This window comes from Podarcis raffonei, chromosome 13 (genome assembly GCF_027172205.1).
Source record: "Podarcis raffonei isolate rPodRaf1 chromosome 13, rPodRaf1.pri, whole genome shotgun sequence".
Taxonomy (NCBI): Eukaryota; Metazoa; Chordata; class Lepidosauria; order Squamata; family Lacertidae; genus Podarcis; species Podarcis raffonei.
The window spans coordinates 33,978,596-33,999,418 of NC_070614.1; the positions used below are offsets into that span (position 1 = coordinate 33,978,596).

Sequence of the window (20,823 nt, forward strand, 5' to 3'; positions counted from 1 at the left end):
GCATGTGTGATTTTACTGTAGGTTTTTATATATAGCAAGATTTTTAAAAGGAATATAAAGAATTTAATTTTGGACAGTGACTCAATCTGAACTCAAGGATCAGACCTCAGGACTCAAACTGCTGACAGTTTGACCCGATCAGCTGTGCTATGTTATGGCAATCTTATTGAACATAAAAGCTTGATCTGGAGAAGCCCTGGGATCAGTCCTGCAAAATTCCACTCTCTGAAAGGATTGGGGGGTTTTGTGGGGGGGCAGGGGAATCCAGTTGATAATATAAAATGCAGCTCCCCCCCCCTATATAAAATCTACTATATAAAAAAGGGAAGAAAGAAAACTGAATATAAGATTGGAGAACCAAGAAACAGAGAAATCAACACGGAGATTTATTCTAGAACAGATAATGAAACAGTTGGTCTCTGAGCAATTAGGAAAGGATGCTGTAATTACCAAGAACCAGCATAGGTTTTACAAGAACAAGTCAGGCCAGACAATCCTTCCTTCCTTCCTTCCTTCCTTCCTTCCTTCCTTCCTTCCTTCCTTCTGACCAACTTTGTGAAAGAGTTACAATCTTGATTGATCTGGGAAATGATCTGGATGTAGCACATCTTGATTTCAGTAAGGCTTTTGACAAACTTCTCCCATGATATCCTTGCAGAGAAGCTGGTAAAATGTGGACTAAACAATGTTGCTTTTAGGTGGGTTTGTTGTTTATGGAACTCCAGAAAAAATGCTGAACCAATTTGAAACTAAAGAGTTTGATACACACACATGTTGTTTGTTCATAAAGCAACAAAATATTCAATGCTTCATGAATGCACAAACTAAATCAAAGATACGGACTGATAAATTTTTCAACACTTTCTTCTAATTAGCATTTCTTTGTTATTCAGCTCAGGCCTCAATAAAATAATGTACCATTTTGGAAAAAAGATGCAGCCCAGCAACCCAAAACTGGAAGCTAGGATAGAAAAGATCTCCACGGCTACCATGTATTTCCCTTTGGTGCTCAAGTAGGTTGGAACAAAAGAGAGCCAAACACTACAAAAGACCAACATGCTAAAAGTGATAAACTTGGCTTCATTGAAACTGTCAGGTAACTTCCTGGCAAGGAAAGCGACAGTGAAACTGACAATAGCTAGCAGGCCCATGTAACTCAGAACAAAATAAAACATCATAGCAGAACCCTCATTACATTCTAGTATAATTTCTTTAGTCACTGACTGCATATCAACATCTGGGAATGGAGGAGATATCACCAGCCACACAGTAGAAATGCCCATTTGAACAAGGGAACAGGAAACAACAATGAAATATGCTTGTTTTTTCCCCACCCATTTCCTCATCCTGGATCCTGGTTTTGTGGCCATGAAAGCCAGAAACACCATGATGGTCTTTGCCAGTACAGAAGAAACAGCCACTGAGAAGATAATGCCGAAAGCAGTTTGCCGGAGGAGACATGTCACCTTCTGAGGTTGGCCAATGAATAGCAAAGCACAAAGGAAGCAGATCAACAGGGAGGAAAGGAGGGTGTAGGTGAGGTCCCGGTTGTTAGCTTTGACAATAGGGGTGTCATGGTGCTTCATAAAGGTTCCTAGCATGAGAATTGTGATCAAACAAAATGAAAGAGACAAACAGGCTAAAGTGAGCCCCAATGGTTCCTGAAAAGTCAAATAGCTTACATCCTTGGGAATGCATAAATCTCTGTTTTCATTTGGATAATTTTCATCGGTGCATTGGTAACAATAATTCATATCTGAAAAAGAAAATATTTGCTAGCAGTCTTGGATAAATGTCACAAATCTCCCAAATATCTTATGTGACACACACACACAAACATTCCATATGTATACTGTGTATGTGTGTGTTTGTGTGCCCAACTTTCTGAGAGTAGCTCTTTCAAAGTTCATAATGGAGTTCATAATGTTGTTATTATTTATATCCACACTCTCAGTTAATACTATCAATCTCACCAAAATGTCAATAGCATAAGTTACAGGCACCTCTGAGCATGCGTGAAATGTGTCAAAAGAAAAGGTCACACTCAGACCACTATTGTATCCAAGCACAGGGAGCCTATTGCTTCTGAGCCCAGGGTGTGGATAAGAAAAATGACCACATTATAACTATCTGGGATCTGCGTTTTGGCAGTCAGGGACTCCGACTCTTCTTCCTCCTCCTCCTCTCTGCAGACAGCAAGTCACCCTTTTCCAAAGAACGGAGCTTGGACTCAGAGGCAGGGTAAGATGCTGCCTGTGGAGGGTGGAACTGAACTGCTTCTCTCCCAAAGAAAGCACTGCTGCTGCTTCCCACTTTTCTCATTGTCTTTGTGGATGGCTGGCCCCCACAATTTTATTATTGTGGGTGCCCAAGCACCCAGAGTCCCCTGGAGTTGGCTCCTATGTTTCAAGTATCCTCATGAAAATGAATGCTACTTTATGAGGGTTCCAGATTTTAAGCATGGTTTTTAAGCATGTATTCAGAAGCCACTTTTAGAGCTTCCTGTTGATCACACAAAGGTCAGGAGAGAAGGAGGTTTACTGGTGAAGTTTCCGAGGGGACAACAGACATGCCCCCACCTGTATAAATTTGTTTGCATTCAAGTATCCAGGCAGAACGCCTATTTGACTATTTGGCGGAATGTATGATTCCACAAAAATGTACAGATCATATTTATTTTTTGTCTAGTTCACATCCATTCCAAATAGTAGAAAATAAATGAGGTCTTTAAGCTTTCCTGGACTGCATTCAAACTTTGTACCCAATCTTACCCTCACGGTCTGAAATCTTCCCTTCTGGACATGGGATGCAATCGTAGCAGCAAAATGGCTCCCCCTCCTTCACTTTCTTGCTAGAACCAGGATGGCAACTCTCAGTACAGACAGAAAGAGGCTGTGCCTAATCATAAATAAGAGAGAGAAAGCCTTTTGATATGAAAACTACATGTGGTTGATTATGCTATGGCTTCATCCCACAATATTGTACCAGTCCTGGAACACTATAACAGGCTCATCACATATACAAAATCAATAAAATTCTATTTCAGATGGTCAGTTGCTGTATGTTTCTATACATATATATTTCTTTTGCTCATGTTTAAAATAAATTTTAGACAACATGATGGTGACTTAGCACTTACAAAGGTATCAAAGAACAGCTAACAAATTGCTGATGGATGCCTTTTACCTGGTTAAACCAGCTGTGCCATGTTATGGCATCTTTGTTGATGGTAAACACTTGGTCTGGAGGAGCCTCGGGATCCATCCTCCCAACTTTCACTATAGACTGGTTTGAGGAACTAACCCAGTTGATAACATCAAATCCAGCTACTAGCTGTCCATTCTGGTCAAAGGAAACCTTGTCCCCAGCACTGTTGTTAAATGAGACACTTCTCAGGGAATAATGGACCTACAGTTAGAAGAACATCAATCACTACTTCTTCTGGAAGCAAATTCGAGTATAGAGTATTCCAAGTTTGGCCACATTCTAGATTTGTATAAATGCCTTATGATGCTTACATGTTTATGAGTCTGTTGCTATTTGGGGGGGTGGGAGTGTGTTAAATGGAAGGAGAAAAGGCCAATTCTTAATCTTAAAGTTAATGCCAAATACCACAGATATCTGCTCCACAGGCACACAAATGTGCACAATTACTTTACCTCCACCTCAACAGGGAAACCTCAAAGGTAGAGTATTTTCCAATGAAGTTTAATTTTTCTAAGACATATTTGAGCAGCCAACCACCATAAAAATTAATTAATTTGTTTGTCATTTCAAGGAAGGAAAATAATACAAATTCATTTCTGGAATGAAGATGAAATGGAGACCTCAGGGGGGAAACCAGCAAACATTTAGTCACAGTTCATGAACTACTACATCTCCATAATATTGTGTTTTATCTGACAATGTTAAGTTCATTACCTGCCATGGCAGTTGTCTGTGAAGGGTCTGTCCACCTTCCTTCATCACTGATCTGTGTACAGATGATGACATTTTATGTAAAGCATGGGCCACAACATAGACAGCATTGTAGATGCTGTAGCTGTGACCAGTCATGCTGATCCCAAAAAAAGAATCAGGAAGACTTTCCAGTTTCTCCTTCCCAGTGCAGATATCCTCCATCTGTTCATCCGGAGCTTGATTTAGAAATACACAGCCAAAGGCATTTTGCCAAAAGTCCCTTATGAAACCATCTCCTGTGGTGCTGGATGGGTTTGTGCTCTGAACAAACTGGTGAAACAGTGGGAGTTCACTGGAGTGAATTTTGAAGGCAAGAGCACCATAGAATAGCTCATCATCCCAAGTCCTTTGAATAACAAATGCAGTATGTTCCACCTGGGCTGTTGCTATCCACACTTTTGGTTTATTTGCCATGCTTTCTTGCTGTGATAGATATGGAAGAAATCTGAAAAAAGCCATGGAGTAAGATTCTCCATAGGCCACTATGACATTGGCTTTGCTGCCCATCACTTTATCGTGTATTTTTGCACCATCTTCCATCGCATATTTAATGTCTGTGACAAAAGTCAATGTTGGAATTCTTTCTATAAAAGCAAAACAGATCTCATTCTGGGAAAACATTGGAACCACAGTTTGCACAAACCTTTCTCCATCTGAGGTATCCATAACAATGAGTCCAATCCACTTCCACCCAAAATACAAAAGTAAATAGAGAATCCCCTTATACTGAATGACTTCCTTGGGGATCATCTGGTAGAATGGAAGGCCTGGAGTTTTATCATTCATCACTGGAGCAGGGCTATATATTAGCTAAAGATAAATGAAGAGTAGAGATTGAAAAGAAGATAATAACACTTCTGTAAAACTCTCAGGTATCCAAAGAACTTCAATAGCTTTATATGAATAGTCTTTACAGTTACCCTGCAAAGTAGGTGTACACTTTAAACATTTCTTCTAAATATTTGGTACTGAGATGAAGAGAGCTGTGGATTCCCTTTGGCAATCTATTGGTTCCACATTGAAGGGAGACTTGGATTGGGCATTTCACCACTCCTATTAGTCCCATTTATTCATTGTTAAATCAATGCAGTAATCAGAGAGACAGAGACAGTGCATGAAGATCCCAATAAGACTACAAACATCATAGTTAATGATGGTATAAGAGAACAAATAACACTAGCCTGGGGCACAAGACAAGGATGCCCCCCTTTCCCCAATTTTATTTGTATTGGTCATTGAAACTCTGGTCAATATAATTAGAGAAGGTGGAAATATAAAAGAAATAAGCAATAAAGAAAAAGAGAGAATAAGCTTATTTGCAGATGCCACCATGTAAACAATCAAAAATCCATTGGAAAATATGCAGGTAACAAGAGAATTTTAATATAAGAAAATTAAGCTTTCGTGGTTTGGAAGAATACCAATAATTAAAATGAAAATTTTGTCTAGAATATATATATTTTTTATTTAGAATGTTATCCATTAAGATATTGGAGACATAAATAAAGGGTTGGCAAGGTATGATCAATAATTTTTGTATTGGGGATAAGAAACCTTGAATTAATAAAAGAAGATGGTATAAACCCCAGAAAACAGGTGAACTGGGCCTCCCCAACATGAAGTTATATAGCAAATCAGTTAAGATATATCATAGATGGGATAACAGAACAAGGAGTGTTAGAATGGTTAGATAGTTTTACACAGGAAATGAGGGAGGAGTTAGTGAATATATTTTTTTATCAACCCAAATAGGCAATAGTGGCAGAAGATTAAAAATCCCTTATTAAAAAATACCATTGAGATATGGGCAAAAGATAAAGGAAAATTGATATCAGCAAATTCCCCACCAGCTCTGGTGGTGATGATAGAAGACTTCCCAGTAAATTTTAAAAAAGGAAATTGAAAAAGAAGTGAAAGAGAAGAAAATATTTAAAATAAAGGATTGGGTGGAGAAAACAAATAAGAGAAGCTCTAACAGAAAGTACAGTGGTGCCTCGCAAGACGAAATTAATTCGTTCTGCCAGTTTCTTCGTCTTGCGGATTTTTCGTCTTGCGAAGCACGGCTATTAACAGCTTAGCGGCTTAGCGGCTATTAACGGCTTAGCGGCTTTAAGAAAAAGGAAACAAACTCGCAAGAACTCGCAAGACGTTTTCGTCTTGCGAGGCAAGCCCATAGGGAAATTCGTCTTGCGGAACGACTCAAAAAACGGAAAACTCTTTCGACTTGTGAGTTTTTCGTCTTGCGAGGCATTCGTCTTGCGAGGTACCACTGCAAAATAATTTGGTTTAACTGTATACTGTACAACTGGAGCAATTGTCAAAGAAGTGGTTAAGGGAAAACAAGAACTACAAAGAATACACAAAATTTGGGGGGGGAGATTATAAAAGGGGGAGATAAAGAAGAAAATACAGTTATAAAAGGGGTAACCAGTGAAATTTATAAAATATTAGTAGAAATGGAGGATCAAGAAGATTAGTTAATAGAGGTGAGGGGAAAGGAGGCAACAGGGCAGATAGATTGTCAAAGATGGAGAAATATGGGAGAATCGTGCATTGAAAATGTTGCCTATAAGAAAAAAAGAAAATTATTATAAATTAGTTTGGAGATGGTATTTAACACCAGTCAGATTAAATCAAATAAACAAGGAATATTTGGTGTTATGTTGGAGGGGATGCCAGGAAATTGGAAATTATCTTCACATATGGTGGGGGTGTAAATATGTACAATTTTTCTGGCAAAGGGTATTTAAGGAAATAACAGAAATCACTGGGTTAAAGCTGGCTGAAAGTTCGGAGGTAGCATTATTATCAATTTACAATGGGGTGGAAGGTTTGCAGGCTGTAAAGGACTTGCTCACAAATTTATTGACAGCTGCAAGAATTATGATAGCTAGGAAGTGGAAGGGGCAAGCAGAATATAAAATGGAAGAATGGCATAAAGAGGTGTGGGATGTAGCTATTAAGGATAAATTAACATGTGCCATTAAGGTAAGACGGGGAATACGCAGGAGAGATTATTTTGAGGACCTGTGGAAGGTGTTTGTAGAATTTGTATTGTTAAAATGGAAAGGGGTCAAACCATCGCAAGACGTGTTGAAATTTGGGGAGGCTGGATACTTACAATGGAATGGTCTTGGTGGTGGGGTGCACACTTTTATTCTTATTTATTTATGATTATTATTTTGTCAAAATCAAAAATAAAATAAAAATATATTTTCTCTTGGGGGGGGAAGAAAGAAGTGAAACAAGCAAGCAAACAAAAAGACTACGAACAGAGGTAGTTGGAGTTGCAGGGATTTTTGTTTTGTTTTGTTTGAAGTACAAAAAAAAAGACCTCTTAGCAGCTTCTTCCTTTGACCATCACTTTCCGAGCATCATCACCTGCAGTCATTCAAAAATATTCTTTACTGAAACTCTCCCCCCCCCATGATTCATTTGTGCTTTCCTGCATGCAACAACCTTCTTTATTTATCTCTTGTAATTTCATCCTCAAATTTCACCTTTTCCAGGAAGCTTTTCGAACATTCCCTTGTCCTTACTGCAACTATGAAAAAGCATGAGTAACAGAGTTCATCACATATTATTCCCCTTTCTAACTATGTCACAATTTAACCCATTGCTCTGTATCCATTTTGCACAGGAAGTTCCTTGGGGTGTGGACTTGCCTTATCTGTTATTTGCCATGCACTCTGTGCTGCTAGAACAAAACAACTACAACCACAAGACATACATTTTACCTGTGGAATCTTGTAAATATCCAAAACATTTGCCACATGAAGGGAGATATGGGAGTCCAGTCCCCCAATGACTGCTATTAGATTATTCCTGACATCACATATGTAATTAGGGACAAATCTCTCCAGTGTGGATGTAAGTAGCATTGTAGCATGGTAGGTTGACTTTGCATTGAAATAGCTGTCATAAATGTGGAAGCCCAAGGTGACATTGGGCAAGATCATAATGTTTTCATTTATCTCCTTTACTGCGAAGGCCAAGGCCAGGATGTGCTGGTAATTCTTTGGTACTACGCTAGGAAAAGAGAGCTGAATTTTGTATCACAAAAATATAACAACAATGACAAAATGCCACTCTTTAAAATCTGCCTTCCTTTACAATTATAGCATTTATAGACATCCTTTATTGAATTAATCTTATTCTAAAGTGATATATCAGAATATTGAGCAGATGATAGTATCAATGATTTCATCAAAAGATGTGGTGTGGTATAGATACTTAGCAAATTACCATTTAGAGTAGACTGCAAGAAATTAACCTATTTCACACATATCTAGTCTTTGCAATTGTGATCTATTCTACTAGCAGCATTCATCACCCAATGTATTATTATTTAATTCTTTTTATTGAATTTCCCTAAAACAAAAAGGTACAGGTGCCAACTCCTTTACTGCACTCCCTGGGTGCCCAAGCACCCACAAAATTCCCCATAAAGAGGCTGGGCACCCAGAAATTTTGGTAAAAGGCCATGCACACTGCCTCCTGCACCCCATTCACAGTCCAGTTGCACTCCCTCTAAATCTGCCTCTGAAGAAAATGTAATAAAACTGAATGGAGGAACTAATACACTTTAATATACAGGTCTTTCACATGAAGAATTAGATGGTAGCAGCTGCTTTCATTTGCTGAAAGTGAGCTGGGCTGTTGAACAGTGATGAGTAAAGGCATGAGTATGCTCTTTGTCTCCCCCACGAGTTCATTCCCCACTCTTGTTGCCTTTCTCCAGATCTTCTACACTCATTGACAAAGTTGTGATATTTACAACAAATGCGACTGTTTATGAGTTTTGTCTTACAGGGTATGAGGCAATATCCTTGAGCAGACTCTAATTTAATTTTTAAAATGTTAATAGGAGTTAAAATGGAGAAATCAGATTCAGAACACTGCCCCCCCTTTCAGATAGTGCATCTTCACATGCTGCAAGGGTAGTTAGCTCAGATTTAGAAAATGGCATGTGAGGAAGGGATAGATGCCCTTTCTCTGGTGCCAAAGACCCATTCTTTAACAGGGATACTAGCACATCTTATGGGGCTGTACACAATTAAGGTAAGGTCCTGGATCTGACCTCACTTTGATACTCCCCCTGAAAAACAGGGTGAAAAGGAAGTAAATGAAAATGAAAATAAACCTATAATTCCTTACATAAACTCTTCATGTAGTGTTGGGAGGGGTTCTTCTGTGAAGTCTATTGAACTGGAGACAATGAAGCTCTGAGAAGCAATGGCGCCAATTATAAGGTCTCCATCCTGATGATATTTGTGGAAAGGATGGTGTGGATATTGGAACCTGCACTTAAGAATGTGAGCCTTGCATGCCATTTGAGGAAGCATTACCAGAAGCAAAGTCACTAGTATCACCATACTGATTACATATGCTAATCATTCTTTTATATATGCAGATTTCCCAGTTCCATCTATAACACTTTCAGGAACATCTCTATGATTGCAACGCTCTGATCTGAATGTTCAGATAGTCTTCTATCAATAATGAAATCTAGATCCCATTACTGGTGATATTATTGGTATATGTGCTCCTGTCCCTAGTCCCTAGACCTGTATCTGAAATATAGAGCATATATTTATGGAATTATCCTTAACATGAGGGAGGGTTTTTTTGACAGTTGTTTTTACTGTTAACTGAATGCCCCTAGTGATTTGGTATTTTTGTGTCTGCTTTTTGAGACAAACATCCAAGTTAATTACAACCTTTATGATAATTAAAGGCTAAGGAACCCACCAAGTCAAACGTAGGGATTCTATGTAGCATTTCTTACTAAAATAATTTTTTTGTTGTATGTTAACAGAATTTTTGACTTTGTACCTAGTTGGAATAGGAAATTGTGATGTAGGCTTGGATTGACCCAAAGCAAGGAAAATACATTAGAATTAAATGTTCTTGCCATAGAGCCAGAGGGGAGATTTAAATCCTTGAACATGGGATTTGACTGATTTGGAAATGATTTTTCTGGAAAGATTGAAAGACTGGTTTTACTTCTTGCATGAGAGGGAGACATGGCAAACTTCCACCTCGCTTTGCCTAATAGTAGGCAATGCATGTTTCCCTCATCTGGTCACTAGAAACCACCTGAGGGTAATTTCTGTAGTGTGTGCATGTGCGTGCGTGCGTGCCCAGGCGTGTGCACACACACGTGTGCACCAATATTTTTACATCACAGTTTTCCTTTAATTTTGATTCAGTTTTCCAATGGGACATTAAAACAAAGGTCAGCTTTGAGAAAGTTGTATCAAGCAATGGTTAAGAGGAAACTCAGGGCTTTTAGCCTCTCCTCCCTGGATTGCAAAGTAAAGCTCAATGAACAAACATTTGCATTCTTCAATACTTCCCTCCTATTAGATGCAAGTTATTATTATTCAGTTTAGGCCTCAAGGTAAAGATGCAAAATTTTTGCAAAATGTTGCAAATGCACACATAATACACAGATTTAACAAAATGCACACATGACTAAACCCCTTCAGATTTTCTTCTGATTAACTGATCCTTGTTGTTCAGCTCAGGTCTCAGCACAATTATATAACATTTTGGGAAAAAGATGCAAACCAGCAAACCAAGGCTGGAGGCTAAGATTGAAAAGATTTCCACGGCTACCATGTATTTTCCATTAGAACTCAGGTAAGTTGGAACAAAGGACAACCAAACACTGCAAAAGATCAACATGCTGAAAGTGATAAACTTGGCCTCATTAAAACTGTCAGGCAGCTTCCTCGCAAAGAATGCTATAATTAAACTGACAATTGCCAGGAAGCCCATGTAGCTCAAGACACAGTAGAACATAATCACAGATCCTTCATTACACTCTAGTACAATTTCATCCATTATTGAATGTCTGTCAGCATCTGGGAATGGTGGAGATGTTGCTAGCCATAAAGTACAAATACTTGCTTGAATAAGGGAGCAGGAGAAAACAATAGAATTGGCCAGTGTTTTCCCCACCCATTTCCTCATTTTGGATCCTGGTTTGGTGGCCATGAAAGCCAGAACTACTGTGGTGGTTTTCGCCAGAACACAAGATACAGCCACTGAAAAGATGATGCCAAAAGCAGCTTGTCGGATGAGACAGGTCACCTTATTAGGTTGTCCAATGAACAACAAAACACAAAGGAAACAGAGCAGGAGGGAGATGAGGAGAGTATAAGTGAGCTCCCGGTTGTTTGCTTTGACAATTGGAGTATTATGGAGTTTGAAAAATATTACAAGCACTGAAGCTGCAATCAAAGAAAAGCAAAAAGCAAGAGAGGCTAAAGTAAGCCCCAAAGGTTCCTTGTAAGACAGAAAGCTTATATGCTTGACAATGCATGAATTCTGGTTTCTGTTTGGATAATTTCCCTCTGTGCATTTATGGCAGTCATTCATATCTGAGAAAGAAAAGATATAGTCTTCATCTCAAAAAGTAAAAATATCAGAAAGCACAATGACATACAATGTTCTTCCTACTGTTCTTAACTGTATATGAGCTAAATTCTTTCTGATAGAATTGAGATCAAGTTCATCTATAGCATGGGTGGGGAACCTCTCGCCCATGGTCATCTTGGCTCACCAGACCTCTGTGTTTAGTTCACAGGACTTTCACTGTTAACCTGATGGCCATGGGTTCAAGCCCCACATTGTGTGAAAGATTCCTTCATTGCAGGAGGTTGGACTAGATGATGCTGATGGTCCCTTCCAACTCCATGATTCTATGATTTATTATCTACCTGCCGTACATCTGAGATAAATCGGGTAAAGATGAGGCTGGGTCAATGAGAATTTGTAAGCAGTGCTAATCAGTTCCATGCAGAGCTGATAGTTTGGACTTTCATGTGCTCTGCTTTGTAATGAGGATTAGCTAATAGTCTCAGTCTCAGTCAGTTTTATTGCACATAGCCAAAGGCTGCCACAATGTACACAGAATTATTTGACAATTAAAAGAAAATATACTGAATTGGTAAAAAAAGACTTAAAACATTTATATTGTTAAAACATTACGTACTCTAAACAAAGCTATAAAAGTACCCCAATGTACAAATAAAAACATTAAACAATAAAATTCATAAGCTAAAATCATCACATGGTCACGAATGTTAAAAACAATATCAATTAATACAGTGTGCAATTTATACTCAGAGTTTGGTGACAAAGATAGAGCATAGCCTGAGGTAGATAGATAGGATCAAATAAATTCATCTCCTTTACAGCTAATGGCTACCTTGTCTATATAATTTGCTCTAATTTTCCTAGCAGCAGTTGCAAAAAGTGCTACCCGCCAGGTCACATACTTATCTGTGTCTGCAAGGAGATATAACATCATATCAAGGGGGTTCTGGCCAGGGGACCCTGTCATTATAGGTACCAAAAATCTTTTTCTTGCATCATTATATAACGGACAGTGCAAGATATAATGCATAAGGTCCTCTACTTCAGAACATCCCCTAATGCAAACACGTTCGTTTTTTGGTATGCCTCTATGTCTCCCATCTCTATAAGCAGAGCTTATTGTATTTAGTCGTAGCTCTGTAAAAGCTTTTCGAAGCTGTGCAAAAGTCAATTCATTAAAATAAGATATGTGTTCATTGACCTCTCTAAGTTTAAAATACAATGGGGCGCATGTGGATGTGCACATAGAGTTTAGATCGTTTTTAGTTGCCACTGCCCTTATGGTTCGTTTAAAAATATTTTTCTGTGAATATAAGGGGAGTTCTTTAATCTCAGTCACTGAGAGATCATATTTGCCCATCAGTTGGGCAGCATGATGTACCCAGTTTTTAAGGGGTAATCCATTTGAGAGCTCAATCAGGCATTTTTTTGGTAGCCTAGTGTTATCCATCTGTTGAACTCTAAACCAGTAACAGAGAATTCTTTTATCTATTTGGCTCTCTATGCTCAACATGCGAGTTTCCAACCTGACCATGGCAGATTGCACGTCTTTGGGTAAACCTAAAAGAACTCTTAAAAAATAATTCTGTGGGGGTTCCAGACCGGAGACCTTTGAGGTACCCCAAACCTCTGCACCATATAAAATCTGGGCCATTGTTTTTGCTTTATACACAGATAGAGCCGGGTTGACCAGATTTCCACCTTTACATGCAGCGAATTTCAGAATGGCTTTTGCTGATTTAAAGGCTTGCAATTTAATATTGGATAGCTGTGTATTTCAAGATGCCGTTTCTGAATAAATCAATCCCAGATATTTAAACGTATTTACTTGGTTTATGATGTGTTCATCCAGGTGCCAAACATGCTTTTTAGAACGCTTCCCAAATACAATGACCTGCGTCTTATCATAGTTTATAGATAAAGCATTCCTCATGCAATATGAACTTAATTTTGCAAGCAGCCGTCTCAGGCCCACCTGGGTTCTAGATACCAGTACTAGGTCATCAGCATACATTAAAACTGAGAGTTTTTGGTCAAGAATTGTGACAGGGGCAAACTGTGGGCCCTCCAGTTCTTTAACCATGTCATTAATATAAAAATTGAACAGGAAAGGTGCCAAAATGCATCCCTGTTTGACTCCAGTAGTGGTCTTAATTCTAGTGGTGAGATGGCCAGCCAGATCCACCTTTACTTGTATTGATGTGTCAGTATATAATGTTTTGATGAGAAATAATAGACGGAGGTCTATATTTGTCTTTTCCAATTTTTACCACAATGCATGTCTTGGGACCGTATCAAAAGCTGACTTTAGATCGATAAAAGCAACATATAATTTTTGCTTCAAATTATGGATGTATTTACATAGCAGAAAGTTCAGCACAAAGCACTGGTCCAATGTGGATTTCCCTCTTTGGAAACCTGCCTGGACTTCAGATATCACCTTATTTGTTTCTGCCCATTCTTCTAGTCTCCCAAGAAGGAGCCTGGCATATAGTTTGGAGGCTACATCTAACAAACTAATGGGTCTATAATTGGCAGGGTTTTTCTTATCGCCCTTTTTATATATTGGGGCAATTATACTCAACTTCCACCCTTCAGGTATACGACCTGAGCTGTTAATGTATGAAAACAACTTTGCAAATATGGGTGACCAGAAATCAGGTCTTATCTTATAGATCTCCATTGGGATCATGTCTTCTCCTGGAGCTTTATTAGCTAGTTGGCTTGCGATTAGCCTCTTATTCTGGCAGTTCTGATAACTGAGTATAATAAACTAGTGGGGGTAGGTCAGGACAGGGGCCATATATTCCTGTAAAATATGTCACCCAATCCTTTCCTTGGACAGATGCTTCTAACGAGTAGCCCAGCCCATTTGTGCCTTGGGCAACCAGATGCCAAAATTTCCGTGAGTCCTTAAGTGCTGCATCTCCCAATTCTTTCCACTGTTGTTCATAATATATTTGTTTCTTGCTTTTAAGTAATAATTTATAGTTGTTTCGTAACTGGGCTACCTCAGCTTGTAGGGCAAGATTGTGCTTATCCTGTTTTAACTTCAATTTTCTAAGTACCCTAGCTAGGGATTTTTTGCTATTCTGACATTCCTTATCAAACCAAGTCTGTGTCTTAAACTTTTTGTTTTTTATCACCCTAGCTGTGGTCATCAGTGGGCGCATTCGGTTGATTATGTTCTCATAAAGTCCAATTACGTTTCCTGTTTCTAACAACATTTCCCCCTTTAATAAAGCAAATTCATAGGAATCCAGGATCTGAATCATTTTTTCTTGGACCTGTGCATTCCATTTTAGCCTTCTATTTCCAAGTATCAGATATTCTGTTTCATCCAATAATTTAGGAAAGGCAGGAGAAAAGAATAATGTCAGAGATAACTCAAGTGGAAAGTGGTCACTTTCAGCTTTGGGAATTATCCTGAAGGTATCTCGGTTAAGTGGCACATTATTAGATGTTAGGATATAATCTATGGTGCTAGTAAATCCTCTGGGGGAGATAAAAGTAAAATAACCCTCTTGATCCCCTTGACCGTGCCCGTTGCATAACAAAAGGTTATGCTTTATACATTGCTGCCCTCTGACAGATTTCAAGTTCGTCCTCCAAGTTTAGACCAGAAAAGAGTGATGAATTCCCCCCTCCCCCACTTGTCAAACTTGTCACGTAAGGGAAGGGTAAGGTAAAAGGGAAGGGAAGGTAAAAGGTAAAGGTAAGGACCACTGGATGGTTAAGTTCAGTTGAACTTGACTATGGGATGTGCCATTCATCTCCACTTTCAGGCCGAGGGAGCTGGCGTTTGTCTGCCAACAGCTATCTGGGTCATGTGGTCAGCATCACTAAACCACTTCTGGTGCACACAGAAATGCTGTTTACCTTCCCACCACAGCTGTACCTATTTATCTACTCACACTGGTATGCTTTCGAAATGGTAGGTTGGCAGGAGCTGGGATAGAGCAACAGGAGCACACCCCGTCATGTGGATTCGTACTGACGACATTACAATCAGCAAGCCCAAGAGGCTAAGTGGTTTAGACCACAGCACCACCCATGTCCTTGTTGTCTCATAAGGAGGTAGTTCAGAAAACAATCCAGCCCACTAGCCAAATCCAATGTAGGCTTTTTAATAGCCCAAACCAGCTTGTTGAATCAAGGGGAGACCTGGCCAATGTATCTTTCTCTATAATTACCCTTCTAAACTACTTGAACTTTCTAAAATGTCTTCAAAATAGTCATCTGATGGGGTTCCACATCTAGCTCTGGTGGCAGCAACCCAGTAGTGTTTTATTCACTAAGCAAAATAGCCATGTGAATATTGCATTGTGTGGACCTGGAAACTTAGTGGTGTTGAATTAGATTTGTGTTTGGTTTTCTAGTCACATTTTGCATCCTCTCCAGTTCCATGTTAAGTGTATTGGCATGGAAATAATTTGACCTGCATTCCAGTCAGAGCTTGCAACAAATCACTCTTGGCCACCATCACTACCTGTACTTCTCCAGGCATTGATGAGTCCAAGAGCACCCTCAAGCACCATACCTTGTCAATCAGAGGAGTGCATTCATGTGTGTAGAGACAGAAACTTTTTAAGGTTCGGGGAATCATACTATTTAACAGTTCTTTTATCTTCAAATGCAAATCCAAATAAAGTGTAATACAATGGTCATATACCTGGTTGAGAACTGTATATTAAAATTGCAGGATTTATGAATATTTCATCCATTATTGCTCACTGGTGCTCTAGAAACTACCCAAGCTTCTAAGAATCAAATTGGAGGGAAGGCAGTCAGGCGCATCTCTGTGATAAGGTTCTGCATGCTATTTCTTACCCAGCTGGTCTGAAATCTTTCCCTCTGGACATGGGATGCAATCATAGCAGCAAAATGGCTCCCCTTCTTTCACTTTCTTGCTAGTACCAGGATGGCAGCTCTCAGTGCATAGAGAAAGAGGCTGGGCCTAATGTTCCAAATATAAAAAGGGATAAAATAATCAGAAGGAAAATGAGCTAAGAATTCTCAAGATGTGGGGGACCTGCCACATGTTATCTAGCTGTCATGAAGGCTGCTATTATTTGGCTTCAACCCACCCAGCAGTGAAATGTTGAAATCCTGATTGCTCCTCATCTGGACAGGATGGGAGTAAAAGATACATCCAACTAGTTTCATTTTCAACTCTTTCCACTGTGAAGTGCAACAGGCACTTTGGCCTGTATTTGCTCTGAATGCCCTTGGTTATAGAAATATGGATCAGTATCACAAAGGGTGTGAAAGGTGTAGTTGTATAGTTGCTAAGAGTTCCCTGCTACACTGCAAACTATGCTGTTGATATCAAGTCTCCAGATAAATTATGCACTTGCTGTAAACAAGGTCAGTGAAGAAGCTGAAGCTGATAAAAGATGGGGAAGTTGCAGTACTGTAATGAGAATCCTTGGTAGTCAGGAGTTAGTATATTGCTGCTGGGCTAATCTAAGCTCATTTCAATTATTTTAAACCAGTGGTATTCCGAACGTCTATCGTTAGGGAAATCTTCCTTCAAAATTGAGTATGCAGTGTGCTTCTCAAGTCATTGACAATCAACCGTACCTGGTTAAAGCCCCTGTGCCATGTTATGATATCCTTGTTGATGGTGAACACTTGATCTGGAGGAGCCTGCGGATTCACCCTCCCAACTTTCAACTTACTAAAGGACTGGTTGGAGGAAAAAATCCAATTAATAATATCAAATCCAGCTGCTAATTCCCCATCCTGGTCAAAGGAGACACTATCCCCGGCACTGTTGTTAAAAAATACACCTTTCAGAAAATGATGGAGCTGAAGTGAAGAGAAAAAGGTGAAGTTAGAAAATAAGCACAGAGTTAGGTATATTTGCCTTAGATGATTGAAAATTCCCTTCCCTTCATTGCATATATTTTCATGTGTATTTTGTGCTGGATGTGTGGAGTGATTGATCGCGTGTGTACAGTACAAACACACACACACATACAGAGAGAGAGAGAGAGAGAGAGAGAGAGAGAGAGAGAGAGAGAGAGAAATAAGCTAAAAGTAAATTCAACTCATATTTGGTGGAGCCAGCAAGGGCTTTTACTATATATTTTATACCGTTTTAGATTACTTGTCCTCTAGATGAATACTTTTAGTATGTAAAATCTGCACGATTTCATTTATTTTTCTGCATTCTTACTTCATAAAGTGAATTGATATCGAAATACAATAAATTAAAATAAAACTAAACTCATTGTTATGGGGGGAACCTGCTTTAAGCACACATGGGATAACACATGAATAAAAAAATAACATTGTACACGTCTTAAAACTTCATAGACAAAAAACACACAACACCCAGTATATTTTGGTTCCATGAACTATTTGCCATATTAGGAGCTTTTAGGAATCACAGATTCATAGAGCTGAAAGAGACCATGAGGGTCATGTAGCCCAATCCCTTGCAATGCAGAGATCTTTTTGTCTAACATGGTGTTTGAACCCATACTGAATTTGGGAAGATGGCTAGGCAATTTAAATCCTGCTCTTACAACCACAGATATGACACTTTACCTGCCACAAGTGTTGATTCTGATATTTCTGTCCTTTGTCCACCATTGCACCATGTTTGACTCTAGATGAGGACATAGCATGCAAAGCGTGAGACAATGCATAGACAGCATTGTAGATGCTATAGCTGTGGCCAGTCATAATCGTTTCAAAAAAGGTCCCAGGAAGACTCTCCAGCTTCTCCTCACCTGTACAAATATCTCCATTCACCTCCCCTGCATCTGCAGTTAGGAAAACACACCCAAAAGTCTGTTGCCAGAAGTCCTTGATAAAACCATCTCCTGTTGTGCTGGATGGGTTTCTGCTGGCAACAAATTGTTGAAATATTGGCAAATCATTGGAGTGAATTGTAAATGAGAGAGATCCATGGATTATTTCTGTATCCCATGTTCTCTGATAGACCATTGAAGTGAGGTCCGCCTGGGCTGTTATTATCCACACTATGCCTTTGGGTTTATTTCTTATATTTTCTTGTTCTGACAAATATGGAAACCACCTCAAAAGTGCAATGGTGTAAGATTCGCCATAAAGCACTACTACGTTGGCATTACTATCAATGATGGCATCATGTATTTTTGCCCCCCTTTTCATCATATCATTAATTTTTGTGACAAAAGAAAATGTTTGACTCCTTTGTATGAAGGCAAAACAGATGCCACTCTTGGCAAAAAGTGGCAATACAGTTTGCAAAAATCTATCTCCATTCTCATCATTGAAAGTAAGGAGTCCAATCCACATCCACCTAAACTGCAGGAGCATAGACAGAATTCCCTCATACTGAAGCATTTCCTTGGGAGCCATCTGATAGAAGGGAAGGCCAGGAGTTTTGTCATTCATCACTGGAGCAGAACCATATATGAGCTACAGATAAATGGGTGCAAATGGGGGGATAGATGCAATAACAATGCCATTTACATGTATTACTTTTCACTGTTCATTTACACATATTTTGTCAACAATCTTTACAATAACCCTATAAGTGGAAGTGCAAGATTTCCAATGCAATAGACCGGTTGCTAAGGTCAAAAACGCATAAATTAACACCCATGTATATATTACAAATTCACCCATATCATTCTCTCCCCAAATCAACAAATCAGAAAAATATGACATACGGACAACATACAAATACATCCTACCTGTGGAATCTTGTAAATGTCCAAAATGTTTGCAACATGAAGTGAGGTTAAGGGGTCTAGCCCTCCAATGATTCCAAACAAGTTATTCTGAACATCACACTTGTAGCTGGGAACAAATCTTCTCAGGGTGTATATTAGGAGAATTGTGGCATGATATGTCCATTTAGCAGTGAAATAGCTATCATAGATATAAAAACCCACAGTGAAATTGGGTAAGATCTGAGGGTTTTCATTAATTTCCTTTACTGCAAATGCCAATGCCAGGATATGTTGATAATTCTTAGGAATGACACTAGAATTAAAGATGCATTTTTAATAATAAGGAAATGCCAGGTCTTGTAAAATCTTGCAGTGGTCTTCTACATCTACTTCATTGTTCTTTATTATGGTATTTAGATGCAATACTTCTTTATAGCAAAACCATACCCTAAGGTAGTATATGTAATAAAGGAAAAGCCCAAATGATATCTGTGTTTTTCAGAACATAATGTTTCAGAACCATAGCTAGGTAATCTTGCGCCCTTGGCAGAACCATCCAGATTGAGCCCCATAGCCGCGTACAAATTAGCTCTTCTTTCCACTTCTCCGAACTCCCCCCCTCCACAATTTCAATTCACCCTCTATTTAAAACCATTTTTATGGGGCAATATTCAACATTTATATTTATGGACATATTTTAGCCGATTTTGCACCCCTCCATCACCTGCGCCCCTGGTGGGGGCCCACCTCACCACCCCCTAGCTACAACCCTGGTTATGAGCTATGGGGGTTGGCTGAATTCCTGAACACCCCTCCTTCTAATTCCTGGACCCCACTTATTCCTGGATCAAGTCATTTTTAACATACAAGTGAGGTCAGTTTCTTGACAAGAGAATATCCTGGGAGAAGGATGATTAGGAAGAAAAAAAGAAGGTGATGTCCATTAAGAAAGTCATCAAGACAGCACAGGTTCTGTGCCAGTCGACAAAGAGGTGGAGACCCTCTCTCCATTCAGAGTTAGTTTAGAAGACAACACTATCTTTAAATATATTTTGCACCATCCAAAGGTATGATACATCAACTTTTCTTACCATTTCCCCTGTACAATCTCAATTTCTATTTCTATTGTTAACTCTTCGCTCTCCTAATATTCCTGCATGCACTTTAGCACAACGCTGTCAGGGAAGAGGTTAAAACACATACTATTGTCTTCTTTGAATTTAATTCTTTTATTTCTTTTGTAAATCCCAACTTCTTGTTACACTTCACTATTCTCTTAGCACCCTTCAGTACACAAAGCAAAAAGAAGAAAAGCAATACAGGTTCACAGGAAGTTGTTTTATTAAGAAAAAGTAAAATTCTTACGCAAGCTCTTCAAACAAAGGTGGTGGGGGTTCTTGGGTAAAAGTTATTGCACCAGAGATGATGAAAGCCTGGGAAGCAATGGCTCCAATGATGAAGTCTCCTCTCTGATGATACTCATGAAGTGGAGGGTGTGGATCAGCAAGCATGCAGTTATTGATATGAGACTTACATACCATGTGTGGAAGCAATAACAAAAGCAAGGCAATTAATAACACCATCCTGGTAGATCTGTTGTCTCTAGCACCAGATACTCCTCTTTTATCCATCTCTAAAGGCCCAGGACTAAAATATAAAGTATCTGAGATCAGACTGATACAGCTTTGTCTAATTTTACCCCCTTAGACCCAGTTCTGATTTCTGGAGGGGGTTTTTTATACCATTCTTCATAAGCTGTATTATTCAGCTTTGCTAAAGGCCACTGCTATTTTCCTGGGGTATTGGA

At 39.0% G+C, this 20,823-nt stretch overlaps 2 protein-coding genes across 2 annotated transcripts; both read right to left on the reverse strand.

Annotated features, from left to right (window-relative positions):
- Window positions 1-854: 854 nt before the first annotated feature.
- Window positions 855-9,335, reverse strand: LOC128398843 (vomeronasal type-2 receptor 26-like). Its single transcript, XM_053360102.1, has 6 exons — window positions 9,118-9,335; window positions 7,698-7,989; window positions 3,922-4,770; window positions 3,187-3,408; window positions 2,772-2,898; window positions 855-1,756 (listed from the first exon to the last, which is right to left on the reverse strand). The coding sequence occupies exons 1-6, from the start codon at window positions 9,333-9,335 to the stop codon at window positions 855-857; spliced, it is 2,610 nt and encodes an 869-aa protein (XP_053216077.1).
- Window positions 9,336-10,437: 1,102 nt separating this feature from the next.
- On the reverse strand, window positions 10,438-20,527 carry LOC128398844 (vomeronasal type-2 receptor 26-like). The gene is made up of 6 exons (XM_053360103.1): window positions 20,382-20,527; window positions 19,038-19,329; window positions 17,902-18,759; window positions 16,930-17,157; window positions 16,177-16,303; window positions 10,438-11,348 (listed from the first exon to the last, which is right to left on the reverse strand). Exons 1-6 carry the CDS (start codon window positions 20,525-20,527, stop codon window positions 10,438-10,440), a joined length of 2,562 nt encoding a protein of 853 aa, XP_053216078.1.
- Window positions 20,528-20,823: the final 296 nt, after the last annotated feature.

Excerpts from the sequence above, each read along its gene's own strand:
- LOC128398844 (XM_053360103.1), bottom strand. The coding sequence starts at position 20,527 with ATGCTTGCTGATCCACACCCTCCACTTCATGAGTATCATCAGAGAGGA. Across the intron at positions 19,330-20,381 it reads CCTTTGTTTGAAGAGCTTGC|TGTCATTCCTAAGAATTATC; the intron begins GTAAGAATTTTA and ends CTTTAATTCTAG. Across the intron at positions 18,760-19,037 it reads ACATTTACAAGATTCCACAG|CTCATATATGGTTCTGCTCC; the intron begins GTAGGATGTATT and ends ATTTATCTGTAG.
- LOC128398843 (XM_053360102.1), bottom strand. The coding sequence starts at position 9,335 with ATGGTGATACTAGTGACTTTGCTTCTGGTAATGCTTCCTCAAATGGCA. Across the intron at positions 4,771-7,697 it reads ATATTTACAAGATTCCACAG|CTAATATATAGCCCTGCTCC; the intron begins GTAAAATGTATG and ends ATTTATCTTTAG. Across the intron at positions 3,409-3,921 it reads ACAGACAACTGCCATGGCAG|GTCCATTATTCCCTGAGAAG; the intron begins GTAATGAACTTA and ends TTCTAACTGTAG.